Consider the following 17,733-nt stretch of genomic DNA (forward strand, 5'->3'; position numbering starts at 1 on the left):
CATCACACCTTGCCATGTGACTTGCAGTGACACCAACATTAGGAAAGCAGACATTTTAGTAGCAGCGTGGTTCCTGACAGTTCCCAACAGATGTCTATCAGATCACAGTTCTATATAAAAGTGGGCCCAATGTACCGGGAAGGGCGCTGCAGAAAATTTGGCGTCACCTCTCGGTTCCTGTTTTGGCCTTCGGCTGCATATAAAATAAACAAGATACCTGCATTAAAACACCTATGAAACGGGTTTAGTAATTATACACTGCTCTTCAAAATGACCAAACTTTATTAAGTAGCAGTATTACATACATTTCAGACACGCTTGTCTAAAATTTCAGAAAAATGACTAGTCTGCAATAACAGAACGGCGCAAAAGCTAAGCTTTAAGCGGCATTCACCCGTATGCCCCTTTCTTAAAAAGTGAAGAAAAATGGCCCCATACATAACTGTACCAAAACAAAATAAACTTGTACATCAGCTTTGGCTAAAAACAATAATAAACAGCAACTGTATACATGCTGACTTTTCACAGAAAATAAGGTAACTCAAATAGCAAATACATATTTGCGATTTACAGTTTTCCCATCACAGATCCAGAAAAATTCAGTATCCTCAAACTTGTAGGAAAAAGGCCCTAAAACAATGAGCGACACTAATTATCACACGACCAATGAAGAATGTATTGGATGCGATATTTAAAAGATAACACAGATTAAGACAAAATAGACAATGAAACACTTGCACACCTAAATTTGCCGAAAGCTTGCGGCAATATATCAAAACGATATAAACACTAAAAACAGTACAGTTGGAAGATCGTGGGTGTTCAAATTATACAAAATCAAATTGTGACTGGAACACTTGACCCTGAAAACACCCCAGCGTACTTGCCTCAGCATTTAGTAGTTTCAGAAAACTCACAACTAGGATCTTTCATATAAAAGCGTGTCTTACACACAAGATAGCCGGAAGCATGTTGCATATATTGAGAATTTCGACAAGGCAGCAGTGAAAAGGAAAATAGAAAATTTTAGCCAGAACAAGTGGAATACGTTAGAAAATCAAACAAGCCAGCCTTGAAACCACTTGTATACCTACAAAACATTTAGCACATCAAGGATACACCTGACCGCTTCAGGCCTTTCAACAGTGACCTTAACTTGCATGACATCAAACCACTGTCGAAGGGCTCACTCTTTACCACAAGCGTCTGGACGAGCCCCAGAAACTGCCCAAAAGCATATGGGTATGACAGGTTCAAAATGAAATATACAGTTAGCAGGAGGATGACTGCCTTTTCATGTGATGACGTCGGTGGTAAATCGATGACGTATTCCTTCCAGATGATTTTTAGGCCATTGCTGTCGTTCAAAATGCATGGTCCTGGAGGGGACTTTTCGCCAAGCTCATGTGCCTTAAAAAAAGGAAAGCAGCAAAATTGTCACATTAAATGTCTTAATATTACAGTGTTCATGAGGATACTCCTTTTATTATACTAATAGTTCATTAGGCTATTTATAGCTAGCAGATTTTTTTTCTTGACACTGCAACATGTGTCAGTTGTGCGAAAAATTTCCTCGGGGCTTCCATTGTATTTTAGAGCTTCCGCCTTTAAAGTACGACTGAGCTGCAAAAAATACTAAGACCTAAACCACTGCCGCTTACGTAATGTGAGCCGAATCACAGTGCATTTCTGGAAAAGTGTTAGATTTTCCGGTTCAATGGCCTCACCATCACTAAGCTTTTCAAGCCGTGAGGGATATTGTTTACTATCTACCATTTCCAATTTTGCGTACTTCACACTTCATGCATCTTTCTATTAAAAATAAATGTCTTCGATCCATTATGTGACTGCTAGAGTACTGTTATGAGGCTTGTTATCAGGTGAAGAACGCTTTGAAAAGTGTGCTTTAAAATACACCTTTGTAATGGTATTTTATACATTTTTCTTGCGAAACTACAGCTCTCAAGTTTCTTTTTATTTATCCCTTTGCATTCTAGAAACGCAAAAGCGCTGTCTTACCGTAGTGAAAACTGGAACGTCAGCCTTTCTTGGTCGAACAAAATATTCAAGCTCCATGATGCTTCCCATTTCCAAAATCTCCTGTACCCTGCTTAGCTTTGCCTCCATAGCATCCACTGTGTCTTTGAACCTTATTTCTGCTTCAAGGGAAAGCTAGAAGCAAAAAAAAAGCACATTCATTTTAGACACTATGGCACACTGAAACAACCTGAGGTCCTGAAACAGCTTCAGAATTTTTAATTCTGCTCAGCAATATCGATCAGAGAAAAAGTCAGTCTCACAACTACTGAAGCAGCAGTGTCGGTTTTATATTTATCTTGACTTAGTTTGAGATCTTTGATTATGCATTGTTATAAAATGCCTTCTCACCATTAATAAAGGGTAAGAATTGCTCGCTGGACTGTACAAAATTCTTTTTTTAACTATTGTCAAATGCTAAATGACCGACTGCAGCTGACTAAACAAATGTCCACAAAATAAAAAATTCATTCAACCGTACGAGACAACCCACCCAATTTGGAAAGTTTGAGTAATCTTACCACGTTAGGATTTAAAAAGTAGGATGGCAGGTCATCAGGAGGGATGGAGCCACGGGCCTCTGCAGTTGCGGCCAAAAGCATTTTCATTCGTTCCAGGTCTATGCTAGAGGAGTCTGTCACCATATCTTCAATTGCCTAGGCAAAAAAGCAAAGCAGATAAATTAAGAACTGTTTCAAGAAATATTTAAAAAAAAAACTCCCCCCACCTCCCCGAAGGGGATCGTGCGGAAATTCGAATGCATTGGGTGCACCGATGAGTGCGCTGCGGCAAGCAGTCAAGGAGAGAGGCGCGCACTCCACTGCATTTATATATATTTTTCCGAGCGCAGCGAGCGGAGAGAGGGTACGCGGAGAGGAGAGAGAGACCCGCGCCACACGCCCGCCCCGCGCGCGAGCTCTCTCCGCCGAGCTCCGCGATGCGAGCGCCCTCACACGCCCGAGCGCGCTCCTCCTCTCCACTCACTCTCCGCTACTCCGCCCGAGCTTCGCGATGCGAGCGCCCTCACACGCCCAGCGCGCTTCTCCTCTCCCACTGCCCTCCGCTACTCCCGCCCGAGCTCCGGTTGCTAGGCTCCGGTTGCTAGGCGCGCCACAGCTGTTGCTAGGCGCACGCCGGCCAACGCTCGACAACCCCCGAATAAGAAATGCATTCGCATTTAAAAATGAAATTCTCACCTTCAGCTCAAGTAGTGCATCAGGGCAGGAGATTGGGTTGATGCAGGCACGGTCACTTTCATCAGGCCTTTTTGAGGCTTTTTTCAATCGAAGCTGTCGCGTTTTCCTGGTGGCACTCACAGACCGCATGAATGCTTTCTGAAAAACGAGTCAACCTTGAAATACCTGGTGATAGATATACACCACATGATACTGGCTTTACCATATTATGGAAAAATTAGGTCATTACACAATGGTTATAAATATATGTCTAATCAAACAAAATACTTAACAGGTGTATTGATAATGTGTTCCCTTATTGCTGCTACAACGAAGAAATATTAAAGATAAAGTTATAGAATGCCGATACAGTATTGGCGAGCATAATTGTTTGCGAAGATTGGTCGGCCTCAAATTCTTACCCCTACATATACGTGCCCTATGTGGTGGCGTACTGGCACAAGCCAAAATTAGAGAGCGCGAGCTTTTATTAGGGCAGAACAACTGTAGGTCTAGTGGGGAAATGGGAAAAGAACTGCTAGTGGGTTAGGCTGCTGCACAAGCTTCCCATAAATCATAACTACATCACTATTCCATGTGTTTTTCTGGAAGATTCTATAGCAGCACCACATTACTATCCATTCATTTCTAAGATTAAATGATCTTATTTAACCGCCTAATACCAACATTACTTTGCTTTTGTGCTCCACTTGTATGTGGGTGAACTACTGATAAGTTATATTTTTTTAGAGCACAATGCACTGGTATGCCACCTGGACTGAAACTAAGTCAACCAGTGTACAGGACGTTGGATGTGTCTAAATGTGCAAAAGGTGCCTGCACGTTTACAACTCAGTTTTGACATATTTGACATTATTCTCATGCTAGCAAGATACTACTAATCTAGGCTGAATGACCTGTTTATTCTTTTTTACGGCCAGTCTCAAGCAAGAATAGACTCTTGATTTTTTAATTCATCAGGCTTATTGACTGTAATTTTTTTTAAAACATGGGCTTTTTTTGTCATCGAAATCATCTGAAAAATTTCTCAAATTTCATGTTGATAGTTGACCTGTGGGCTTTTTAAATGAACAAATATGGCCAATGCGCCTTGAAAATACAGTGCGAACGCAGATTCTTCACGACTCTGGATATCGAATTGTACTGTCAAACATGCTGCAGTAAACAGACCAAAACAATTTCAAGAAATACAGTTTGAAAGATTTTTGTGGAACACTGCCCATCTAAGTTACAGGAAGCGTGCTAGTACCTGTAGTATATGCGCAGCACGCATGCGGGATAAAATACTCGACGGAGCAAGGCAAAGCTGCGCACACTCATGGGCCCCATAAGCGTCTGTGCACCAGGAGCCATAAAAAACCAAGACGAGAGCTACAGCACTTGCAAAAAAACCAGTTCTTGCATGCCTGGAGAAATGGTTGCACCTCAGATAAATAATGGAGCCCAAAAAGAAAATTTTCACCGTCGATTGGTACTGTAATTTTATAGTGGTTACCATGAGGGAGGTATCCGCAATGCCATATTACTACAGCAGCAAGTCTCGAAAGGTAAGAATGGCATAAAAAGCAATACTGGCTTTAAATTTTACCACCTGTTCCAACCTGCCCGACATGATAGTTGCCGAAAAGCAGAAATTTTCTGCAACAAACAATGCACTGAACTGGGTTTTTCAGGAATTAAACTACCAACTTACCCAGCCAAAATTTAGATCTGTGTTCTTTTTGCCACGGCCCCTCGTCTCAAACTGCATATCCGGGAAAGAGTGCGCCAACTTGTTCCCAAAGGCTTCATATTGCCACCTTCTTACTGCCGGATTCGGACTGTTGATCAAGTTGTTTTCACTGAAAAGTTGTTTGACAACCATGATTTGTAACTATACCTAAACAGGGCTATCACAGCTCTAAAGCTGATGGCAGATACTTACTTCAAGAATGTGATGATTTCATCCCTTAACTGGGCTTTCATATGCTGCCTGGGTTTGGCGGAAAGATCATGCCCATTCAAAAATGGTTCCAAATATGAGGAGAACGACGGTATACATTCTTTGTCCCATTGCTTGTTGGTCTAGAAAGAAGCAATACAAAAAAGAAAAAAAAATCATTTATGTTTTTATTCACAAAGAAAGCATTACAAAACTTGAAACTGTTCAAAGTGTAAGGGGGCGAGAAAAATTACTGAAGTATGTCCTCAGTTGTATGTAACAGAATTGCGGCCTCAGCATGCCCTAACAAATGACAGAAACGATTTGCTCGTGACAACAATGTACATAACATTCTCAACATGGTAGCTGGGTGTAGTAGCGAGACAAAAAGCGGACAGAGTTGACACCTGGGTACAAAAAAAGAGGCCATGGGAGAAGAAATCTCTGCTTTGTAACGACTGTCTCATGCGCAGACTCCCTCAAAACAAAACAGTTAACCTCGGGATCATACTGCTGCAGCAGTAATAATTTACACAGAAAGAAATCTTGGCTTGAAACACGAACAATTCTGGTGATCTTAAGAAATCCAATGCCCCCAGAAGAGGTCCGAGTCATCATCACACTGTTAATTGCCACCTCAACGTTTTCACACATGACAGAGCCGCACAAGATGCCCATAGATCCAACCAGAGACGCTGGTAGGCCTGCTTGAACAAAAGCTCGCGTCAGCAAAAAAGGCTCTCCAATAATGTTTCCACCTTCTTCGTCTAGGAAACCTCTTCTCGCCTCGCCATTCCCATGCCACATGGCGTGTGACAGGCTGACTTGGTAAAACTCACTCACTGAGAATGAAACATTTTTGAAGTTAAAAAACTTCTTCGATTTTGGTAGCGCATTTTTACCTTCGAACCGCATAGTCCAATGATGGTGGGCAGGGCCATGTTGTCTTATCTGTTCCACTATGTGAAGCAGCATGTGAAACTTTGATGTGAAACCGACGTTACCATAGCAGGCAAGGTACTGCTTCTGGTGCTTAACAACCTCCGACTCAAGTTCATCGACTGCTGCAGCACTCACTACAGGCGATAGCACAAGCTGTGCAATTTTACACATTGATAGGTAGCACTCAAACGTTCGGCCTAAGTCATTAATGGCGACTATTCCCTCTAACAACAAAGGCAAATGCAGCATGAGAATTGCGGTTGCACTTGCTGATGACACCAGCGTGAGGGAAGCATCAAACAGCCTTGGGTAGTCACTGCAGCTGATTGCCTTGTCAAACTTGAAGCTAGACAGTCGGTTATTCAGCTGTTTCCTAGTAAAACTGTGTCGCTTTTGGATCTGGTAACGCAAAAACATACTTATTTCTTTCGGAATAATTCCTTCCAGTAGCACATGCATTGGATCAAAAAGCAGGTCCAAAGTTAAGGAAAAACCTGTGAGATGGTTTAACACTGATGGGCCCTTGATGCCGCAGGAAGCCGATAGCTCCTTCCGCTCGGCCACATTACTTGTGCGCATCAACCGCGCCACTTGCTCACTTATCTCATCATCCGTCCTCAAAGTACATTCTTTGTGAGTAAAGAATTTAGAAAAATCAGAAGTCGGAACACTGCAGCGTCGGCACGCATACCGGACATTTGGGGCAAAAGATTCCTTGAATCCAGCAATGTTGTGACAGGCAAGACTATCCCCAAGGAACGCAAGAACAAGTCCATAAAACTTTCTTTCTGTTCCTTGTACAGTCAAGGTAATACCTTCTGCTGCAAGCTCATTTGCTGTTGAAAGAAAGTCCTGCAACAATTTTCTTTTGGACTCAGTGGTTTTAAGGTCGTTTGACAGGCCTAATGCAAGAAGGAAAATTGAGTTTGTTTGCGATCGCTTTGAAGGCGGGAAGTTTGCAAACATGATATAGAAGACCGTCAGTTTTGCAGAGGCCCCTCGCTTCATCCCCAGTGGGTTAGCCAAATCCACATCATCGCAATAGACAAGCAGTCCTAGTACGTTCCCTTTCTCTTTGAACAGTGCATGACTTCGAAACCTTGCGCCATCATTAAAATCTCTGAGGCAGCCATCACCACAAGAGGAGATTGGACGTAAGAGGTACTGGGCTGCCTCTGGGTGCCTAAGGAGGCTTGCCAGAAGTTGCCTGAGTGGCACGTAATAGGCTTTAGAGCCATTGGGAAGTATTTTCTCACAAGGCCTCACATAAATGTTGTTACGTTCGTACAACATCTTTCTGCTCTTGTCACTTTGCAACTGAGAAACATCAAGATCAAATTCTTTCGCACGAAACATCTCTGACACGCCCTGAACAACAGCGTCAACAGAAATTTTTGTGCACCTGTGCTTCCCTTCTAGCAGCCGGCACAGGTCCGAAAGCCGTGCTTCGTCACTTAATGGTGGGAGCTGGCACTGATACTCAAGTTCAGCGCTAAGTTCCTCTGGACTTAATGGTGTGCAACCGGCCCTCATTATGGGTATCTCAGCCGTTCTTAAAGAGGCGGCATGCTTCTCGTCCATATGCTTCTTGTATCGCACAAGCGCCCCGAATGTTGCAGCACAGGTGAAACAGGTGTACCGCTTAATTCCACGGTGACTTTCACTCATGTGGCTAGCAAACCGGCTAAAGTACTTAGTTGAAAACCTACAGTGCTGACACATGTGAGTAAACTCTACCGGCAGGCTTGCAGGAAGTGGCGCTAATACACGACGTTCAGGAGGGGACATTCCAGGCGCTGGCGCCAGAGCAGAGGGCAGGCTACTCATCACATCAGGTGGGCTGGTTGAGCTGGTAGCCGCGGCATGCTGCAGGTTGGGTGATGTTGAAGGGGCTGGTGTAGGGGCAGAGGCTTCAGCTGAAGTCTGGGGCTCAAGGTCGAATGCTGCCATTGGCTCTGCAGTGGCAGCAGACGTTTCTCCTCTCCCTAAACAAAGAACAGTTGCAAGATATCCCGGATGTGCTATAACAATTAGTGATGACCATACTGACTTGTAAGATTTCAAGGTTTCCTTACATGCACTGCAATTAAAACAGTTTAAAACAGCAACCCTGGACAATTTGTTTTCATTGTACTATAGTGCTATAGTGCACCCCATACATTCTTCACCTGTTAATGCTTCTCCTGAGTAGACTAAAAGTTTATTTTAGAAAGCGTGATTAGTGTTATGTTCACTTGGAAGCCTCCATAATTTGTGGGTTATATTTAGTAAAATGAAGAACAATATTTACACACAGTTCGAATTGAAAAGCATTACCAGCTCGTTCTGTTTCACTTAATTCTACATTTTAGTTACGAAAATAACAAGAACAGAAATTATGCACTAAGTATTTGAAGCAGAATAATAGTAAGTAGTGACTTTGCTTCAAGAAGGACCTGGAAGATTTTAAAGTAGGCTCCTACTAATGTAGCAAATGATATCGCTACAAAACCTCGCTAAACCATACGTAACAAGACAAGAGTGCGCACAAAGCACTAATAGGTGTGACGAATTACAAAAATGTCGAACCTGTGGAACAAGAATTGGGTGCGTGTGCTACTAATTGATCTTGTGATCAACGACAGTGTAAAAAAAGATGGATGAAAAGGGAACCAGTACAATAGATATAAATTAAAGCGCCCAAACTCTGAACTGCAAAAATCTATCTGCAAATTCGGAACCGTGCTGCTGTAGGAGGTTTCTTTCTTTCCCAACTTGTTCTGCCCTTGTTAACAACAGCAAGTATCATGTACCAAAACCTCTGCATGAAGCTTACTGACTGTCGCATAAAAGGTTCTGCAGGTACAGTGAAAAAAGAAAACTGTACTTGTCATTTTGTTAGCCAAATAACTGCTCATTCAAGAAAGTAATGTATTTCTGACACCATTACTGTAGCTTGCCCTTCAAAGTCGGCGCTTGATTGTCAGCACAAAGGAGCAGAAAATGCGTTTGTACGAAATACTTTTTGGGGCTTTATTGTTTGGGGGGCGAAGCTGTTAGCAGATATTAGTCAAAGAATCCAAAGTGATGATTGAACAAATCCATCCTTTTTCATTTTTCAGCATTTTCTACTTCAATGTATGCCATGAAATTTTTAGTAGAGCCTCGCTCCGCCTATTTTGTACACGACCACACTAAGAAAATAACCATAAAGCCTTCTAAAAATACACTTCAGAAGAGTCCTGCATATGGGATAGAGCATACCTTGCTGCGTTCCTCGGTGCAATTCATATGATGCTGTAATCGATGCACAAAAAAGAAATAGAAACATAATTTCAGTTTACAATTCGTAATATATTTTATTTTAGACATGTCTGCTGTTTTCAGTGTATTACAACATGCAAAAAAGCTAGAATTGAAGAACACGACAAAGACAAGAAAGAGATATCGAAGCAAAGCGAAGGAAGAGATGTCCTACATATTGCAGCAGTTCACATGAACTGAGGTTTCAGGGCTATCTTCGTCTTCAATGCTAAATTGATTTAGTTTACGATTTCACAGACCAAAATTCGCGCGAAAGCTCATTCAAGACGGCCGATTCCAAGGAATGAATTTAAAGGGGGCCTTTCTTGCGAAGATGATAAAAAAGTATTTTTCAGTGCCGAACTCCTGGTAAAGTTTCATTGCTGAGCACTAGAAATATTTACACACTGTTTCAGCTCACCTGTCAATGCTCCATGTGCGACTGGGGCATGACCGCATAAAATACACCATCCAAGTGGCACCCTTTCGTGGCTTACAAGTTGCACTGTGCGCAGGAACCCGTCGCACTCGCACTCGCCACAACGACCCCTCAGAACGCCAGAGATATCTTCGGCTACCGTGGACGCCGCCGCCATGACGCCAAAGGGTTCTTGTAGAAACTGGAAATGATTTGTTTCATTTTTATTTTTACACAAGAAGACGAATATTTGTCACAAAATGTTGAAATGGTGTCATCCATATTCGGTTTCTAAGCAGGTTATTGAGATCGAATAGAGAACTATGATTGCAGTATTCAAGTACGAGTTCAGGTCGTTAAGAAATTATTTTATTCTGTGCACTCGGACTTCCTTAACTGACGTCTACGGTATAGAAACGGCCGCAACCCCTTTCTAATTACCAGGCCAAGCACGTTTTCCTACATTTCTTCCCTCCGCGAACGATAGATACCTTTTCATTAACGAATATAACCTGCCGCAAAATGGTTACATTCTAAAGCGCCAGCAGAGTCAACACACGCTACTGCTGAGACAATTACGCCCTATCACTTGCATTTATCTACGTCGGATAGCAATCTAAGGCTGGCGTAAATAAAGGTACTATAAAAGCTGAACTCTGAGCCTCGAAAGAACATCTGAAATGGCCGAAGGCATTAGAATGAACACGAAACTATCTAACATACACTACGTAGTGCTGCCCCTAACGCCTAGAACATCGTTAACAGTTACGTGGAATGCACCTTAATTTAAGCACGTACGTGAGCGGAGCAAAACAAGACTAAGCTTCCTAATTTAGCAAGTACAGTAGAGTCAAGCAACCAAGCAGCAGCAACAGCAGCAGCAGCAACAACGAAAAATGAAGCGGCAGAAGATCACGAGCGGCTGACACGCGGTTGCACGTTGTAGAGATTCACATCCGATGTCAGATAAAGCGGCCGTCAAAGTGCTGTAAGCTAAGCAATACCGCCACCCCGGGGGGACAGAAAACAATGGAAAATTAACGCGCGACGAACCAACTTGGACGCAGTCAGAAATGTCGATTCGGGCGAATTACCTATTACTGCCCGTGTCAAAGAACAAACGTACTGTAGTGTGGTTTGTCCTGCCCGCTACGGTAGCGTATGTTACATCCGGCGATGAAGTACTGCAGGGTTCTTGAGATTCCGGGGTACACTTGTTTAATTTAGCGGCGATGATATTTCCTCATAGTTCAAGCTTATAATTTAAAATGTTTTACCGTTTACATTCAATAAAGCAAAATACTCAAATACACTCAGCAAAGCATATCTTACTCGCAAGGATCTCCCGGCGTCTGCCCTCGTCCGCTTTCGTTCGGTCTTGTTCCCCAGTGACCTCAAAACTAGCAAACATCAAAGTTTTAATGTGAGGAGCATGCCCCCCAAAGGGACATCCCAACCGAGTGAGGAAGGCCTATTAATTACCGAACATAAGGCCACAGACTGGCTACAACAAGTAATCGTAAGTTTGCGTACAAAAGTCGTGCGACCCAACTGTCCTCTTTTAGGTGGGTAGCAAAAACGTTTTCTTTGACACTGAAAAAAACGAGCAAACAAGAGAACAGCTGAACGGAGAAAGCGCAACAAAGTACCGTCCGCACGTACGCGGCATAAATCACATTTTTTTGTTAGCGCCTTTTCCCAATGCAGGAACTTTCCCGCATAACGAAAAGGCCAACCGGCATGAAAACAAAGAAACACAAAGCCGCAGCACGTCGAACGAACAGAACAACTATAACTTAGCGGCCTGCGGTTTTCCTTAATTACTTCAGGTACCTGAACCTAATAGCTCGTCATCCGTTCGGACAGCTTTCATCCAAGCAAAACATGCCTTTCTCGCCAACTGGAAAACTAATAAAGAGAACGAGGGCTTCACAACATTTTACCACTTCCAGTAAGCAAAGAAAACAAATGACGTAATAAGATGTTAGCGCTACGTACAAAGGCGCATCTTCCTTCTGTGCGCTTTCGAACTGCCCGCCACGCGGTTCACGGTATCTCGCTGCCGGCAAGAGCTCAGTTGACACGTACTATCCCCACGAGCCGCCGCACAGCGAGCTTTTGTTCTGTGCAGTCGAGGGGCCCGATCAAGGGACCGCATTCTATGTCTCGTGATCCCAAGGCCACGAGCCGTAAGCACAATTTCGTTTTGCGCACCGTTGTACGGTTTACGACACTTACTACTTATGCTACCCAAAACAGCTAGAGGTGCACGCTACGATAATAAATGTTTCCACGCAGATTTTTGGACACTCTACGAACGGCGAAGTTGACGTATAAATTCTGTTAGCCGTTAACCCTTGTCTCGGTATCCGCAACTAAAAAAAACTCCCATAATTCTTTCATTTTGATTGTTCTGTTAGGCGCGCCAGAAGCTAGCCCTCAGGAACCGAACTCAAATTACAAGACATTAGATAAATAAGCGGTAATGTCATCAACAAGCGCGAAAAGCAGGTGTGTCTAAATTCAAATAACTGACCTGAGCACATTCCTATCAGCCACTGCGGAATATATAGCGTGATTAAACAACTCTTACAAGACCTAAATATGCAGCACTGACCTTTTTTGTTGCACCTCCTTGCGATTCCAGAGACTCCTCTTTGTAGAGCAGCGAATACGGCAATACAACCGCTTGAAGAGAAGGATCTCGCAGACACGCCGCCCGCGCTGCCCGCGCAGAGCACAGAGAAAAGCCGCGGAAAAGAAGCCGCGGTTGCCGCCTAAATGGCCGTCACCACCAAAGCTTCTAGTAGGTCTCAATAGGCGCATCACGCGGAACTTTGCAATCAAGAGCCTTTTGCCTGCCACTGGTGGCGCGGCTGAAGTATTACGTAAAGAATTAGCCGACGGAACCCGTAAAGCTAGGGGCGCTGTGGTTGTAAGTAGTGTTGGCACATCCCATTTTGCGCTCATATCGCCGTAGCACTTTCCGTCTCACTGCACCGTTACTTACTAGGAAAGCCGCGGCAGCCAGCCCGAAGGTCGCGCGGTCGCGCATGCGCAAATGGAGCCGGTGGTTGGTCGGGGCATCGCATGGAGGAAAAAAAAGCTTCCATGGGGCATCGCCTCCTTTGGTCGGGCGGTTGGGCGATGTCGAAGTCCACCAGCACAACGACGCGCGAACACCGCTCCTATCGTTGCTTCTTTACGTGCGTAAACGGGCGTCTGCTCCGACCTAAACAACTACCACTCTTTAGACGTGTAATAAGATAGATATGTATTATAGATATTACGTACTCTATATGTAATACAGGCGTTATTGCACATTAGAAAGGTATTCGCAAAGTGGTTTCTGGCCGTCCGCCGTGGGTTCCTCCAATATCAATAAACGGCTTTTCAGCGTCGCTGTTTGCAATAATCACACAATCGACGCTGTTTCTTTTTGCTGCATTTCCTTGAGTAGATGCAGCAGTGGTCATAACCAAACAACAAAAGCCATGCTTTTTGATATTCGCACGACATAAAATTACGCGCTTATAGCTATGGCCAAGGGTGGAACAGATGATTAGAAAGCACCACACCCGGGCGTTTTAATGAATTTGTAATGCTAAACGCCAACACTGGAGTAAAACAACTATAGAAGCAGCAAAATACAGAAGAGTTTTCGGTGAGATGCAGTTAGAACGAAGATATCTGCGTGAACATAGCGATTTCTTCCTCTATTGAAGTGCATATTCTAGAAAAAGAACAAGATTTCTGCATTAATTTGCGGAGCGCGCCCAGATAGCGCGAGCATGTTCAGTTCTCAAAGTGAATTTCGTTCGACACTTCGTAATCGCACCGAGTCAAGCGTTTCCAGCAAAGTGATGTTTTTATTTAATTTTTAACTTTTGCTTGTGGTAATCAAAAAGCCACCACATCTAGCAAAGTGCAATCACACTTACTGCACTTAAGCCAGAGCAGTACGGTGGGTCGACTCCTGGTCATACTAAGATCGCGGGGACCGAAAGAAACTTCAATTAACCGATATTCCCATTGACGTCAGAGAATAACAGCATTGTTACCAGTCCATGACACGTCTGTCTTCTTCAGTCAGTTCAGAGTCACGATTTTCGTCCCCAAGTTAAGCGTACGACACGGGTTGTCATGATAGTTCAGACTCATCGCTAAATTCGAAGCCTCAAGCGCCAACCACGCAAACTGCTCACACGGCGCTGTGCGCTACAAAGTTGAGGACCTCAAAAGAGAGATGCGTACGCGTGCGGGAGTCTCAACTGAAGTGCTGCTTTATCGACTGTGTGCTGCATATCAGTTGCGATGGTGCCATAATTTTATCGAGAAAGGACGGTCACCTCCGTGCTTTTTATCTCCAATAACTTCAAATTAACTGGTATAATGGGTATTAGCTTCGAATTGCAGAACATTGGATTCCACGTAAAACTGCCGAGACTAGCACATAACTCCCAATTAACCAAAAATTAAAATTAAGTGACTTCGAATTATCTAGAGCCGCAACATGCGCAACATGACCCAAAGGCCCATAACCCAAGGCTGCAGTAATTGAGGTATTCCCCTTAGGCTCTACCACAGTGGGCTGATGGCTTAGCGTTGAACGGAAGCCCTTTTTTCTTCACTATGCATGTGACAACCTCAACAATTATTTCGTGTATTGCCACAAAAACACAATGTTCACCAGAAATTCTTGACCACACCTGTTATGGGATTCGTCCAAACAGCAAATTGGGTTCCGAAAGATGACAGAGCTCGAATTCGATTGTCATTGATGATTTAGCCTACTGATGGGAAGTGGAGGTATTAGCCACTTGGTGAAACTGAAGCGCGCACTGGGCCGTGATCAAGGGAAGTATGCCAGCACCAACGCTTAGATGTACTGCACGTCTGAAACAGCGGAAGTAAGACAATGTGCGGAAAGGCCATTTTAGCGCCGCACACAACGTTACAATATGTTCCGGCAATTTCTGCTTTCCCCTAAGGTAATATAATTTGCTTGTGTCTTTTAGTGTTTTTACGGCATTGCTAAAACTAATATTTCTTGTGCGAAATGACTTCACTAAAAATATGGCTTATCCTGCTGTATTATACATAAACGTCAACCGCTGTAGGAAAGCTTCACAGATACAGCCTAAGTTTCGTAAATTTTATATGCGCTGTGTGTGTGTGTGTGCGTGCGTGCGTGCGTGCGTGTATCGTGAAGGTGCACATGTAAGTGCGTCTTCGGAAAAGAGCGCCAAATATATGCGGTTCATTGTCCCAGTTGGTGCACAAAACAGTGTATACTTCACTGCAGCGCACCAGTTACGTGGAACAAGACACGAGCAAAAAATAGACAAGCGCACACTCGACAAATCTTTACTGGGACCTAAGTGGAACAGTAAGTGGATCTTCTGACAGTGCCTCCCCCCCTTTATTGAGTTCCAGATAAAAACCACAAACACAAGGAAAACAAAAAAGCGGTTCCACATAAGATCCACTTATATTTCTCGTCCCAGTTATTTTTTGTTCGGATCCAGATAAAAATATGTGGATCACCCTGTTTAACTGGAACTTATATGGAACGAGATTAAGAGTGTAGAGCAGGTTGCTTGCCAACTAAGAGCTTCGTGAGGAAGTATTCACAAAATGGTGGGTATACGTGGTATACGTGGTCTGCGGAAAAGAAACAGAAACTATGCGGCATAGTGTTAGAATGCTAGGGTATCTATCCAAATCTACACGAGGGAAATATTCTGCTTCCAGAAGCCCGAGGATTTAAGGGTAGCACAGAGGAAGTTAACTTCAAGAGTATAAAACTTAGGTGTATTAGTTTTCTTTTTTTGGTAAAGTGACACGTCATCACCCCGCTACAAAGGGGATACAACTATCGATCATCATCATCTGGAATCGGGCGGCAGCCGCTCAGCCGCTCCACAGCCGCTCTTCTTTTGATTGGCCGATCCCCTTCCTGAAGGCGCGACAACGACTCTCACTGGCTCGTCTTCAACTTCACTCGTTGGCATTATGAACGAACCATGCACTGTCCTCGCAGCCTTATTCTTTTTGCGAGCAAAAAAATGCGGGAAGCACCGATAAAAAAAAGGGGGAATCTTTTCTGCAGTCGCACCGACAAAATGCGACATGGATTCTCCAGATCGGTTGCCGAAGAGTATTCTCTCTAGCTACAATGTCTGCGCACATATTGAAGCACGATGTATTTTCATTCACGGCGCTTCCCAAAGCCACTGTGAAAAGGTTTGTTTTGTTTTTTTTATCATACGCGGACGTGCAGTAAATAAAAGCTCGATTCGCTAACTTTTTTCGGGAAATGGTACGCTTCTATCTCGCGCGCAGCTCGGCATCAGGAGAGCGAAAAAGCGTCGCCGTTTCCTCTCTAGCCAGATCGGAAAGCCAGAACGAAGTAACAGCATGGCCGTCCACACGAAATTTTTCGGCACTCACAAAATGCCATGCCCGTTTTAGCGGCCCACGACAAGCCGAACGCCTGATCAGAGCACTTCCCCGGCTGCCATAGAGTTTCATACTCTATGCCGGCTGCCCCTCGATCAACGCCAGCGCTGCGGTGCGGCCTCCGTGAGCAGCGCACGAAGCCATCCCATAGCGTTACGGCGAAGTTTCATGACCAGGAAAGTATTTACTGACTCTGCTTAATATTCTAGGGACCGTAACAAAACCACAGAAGCCGCTTGCTTAATCTTGGAGTGACCTTGGCCGAGCTTGAAGGTCAGAAGGGCGTCGCTACCAGTCATACCAGGATAACCTGGAGTAGTAAATGCACGGATGTAGTGCCTAGGATATTCTACAGAGAAAACGTTTGCTAGCTCATGGCGCCGGCATAAGGCTCCATGGAGGAAAGAAAGAACCATGGAGGAAAGAAACCTAACCTTTTCTTTCCTCCATGTGAGGCGCTGACATGACGTAATTTCTATTGTTGCCAGAGCAAATTTACGTAAACGGTTCAAAAACTTCATTCAATAACACTGATTGCTTCAGACAGGTTTGGTTTAAGAATGTCTACCTATGTTTTCATATGCAAAATTACGCATCCGCCCATCTCATGTAAATGCCCAATGACGCCAGTGAATAAATAATAAAAAAGCGAGCTTCCCACGTGACTGGCTGGTGGCGTTGGTGTCCCCTGCAGCATGGAGTCAGGCCTCTCAAGCTTGGACGTTCCCTGTCTTCCCTATAGGCGGCGTAAAAATCGACGCCCCACGTGACCAACCTAAAGCGCTGTTTTCGACCATCAAGCCCACCAGACGGCGCAGGCAAAATGTTACTTTTGGTATAGAATACAAAACATTCATTCCGTGACTCAAAGAGCCCACACAGTTCGCTTACAATGTGTTATTTAAAAATACTATTAACAAGTTCCGCATCAAACATCCGTTGAGCAAAAATGTACACAACTTTTTACGAACAGCCGACTGGTGCACCACCTCGTTTCTGAATTCGCAACCACAAAGCCGCCAATTCAAATTGAAACCGCTGCAACGGCCGACCGTTTCAATGTGCGCGGAGCACCGGTTTCGTGACTGTTATTGCTGTTATGTGCTTTTGCGTCCATCAGTTGTTGAGAGGACTGGCAAAACACGGGAATTGAGTGCTTGTGGAATGACAAATGTGGGAAATTCCGCATCGGAAGGCAGCTGTCGAGGCCAGAATATTCGATTCTTCCAACAGAAGGTGAGTGTTATGCACTCCGCTAGAAAGACGGTGCAAAGGAAACCGTTGTCGCCGTCAATACTTCATTTGTGCCCTTCGTTCGAAATCTTAGCGCAAGTGAACGAGTTGTTATGGCAAAAAAAAAATGTTGTCACGAAAGCGACGTACAATTGCAGCGATCGAAATGAAATGATGTCCTGGCCTCTGTAAACTTGCGGATGTCAATAAACGATTTGTTCTCACTTGCTGCTCACTGTGGT

General features: G+C 44.1%; 1 protein-coding gene across 1 annotated transcript; it reads right to left on the reverse strand.

Moving 5' to 3' along the window:
- Positions 1 to 353: 353 nt before the first annotated feature.
- Positions 354 to 10,059, reverse strand: LOC144165982 (uncharacterized). The gene is made up of 9 exons (XM_077695652.1): positions 9,800 to 10,059; positions 9,340 to 9,372; positions 7,834 to 8,081; positions 5,158 to 5,297; positions 4,927 to 5,074; positions 3,234 to 3,371; positions 2,559 to 2,693; positions 2,020 to 2,172; positions 354 to 1,410 (listed from the first exon to the last, which is right to left on the reverse strand). The coding sequence occupies exons 1-9, from the start codon at positions 9,972 to 9,974 to the stop codon at positions 1,102 to 1,104; spliced, it is 1,479 nt and encodes a 492-aa protein (XP_077551778.1). The 5' UTR covers positions 9,975 to 10,059; the 3' UTR covers positions 354 to 1,101.
- Between the last annotated feature and the right edge of the window lie 7,674 nt (positions 10,060 to 17,733).

The sequence above is a fragment of the Haemaphysalis longicornis genome, unplaced genomic scaffold (genome assembly GCF_048455015.1).
Source record: "Haemaphysalis longicornis isolate Haplotype H1 unplaced genomic scaffold, Haemaphysalis longicornis Haplotype H1 scaffold_153, whole genome shotgun sequence".
Taxonomy (NCBI): domain Eukaryota; kingdom Metazoa; phylum Arthropoda; class Arachnida; order Ixodida; family Ixodidae; genus Haemaphysalis; species Haemaphysalis longicornis.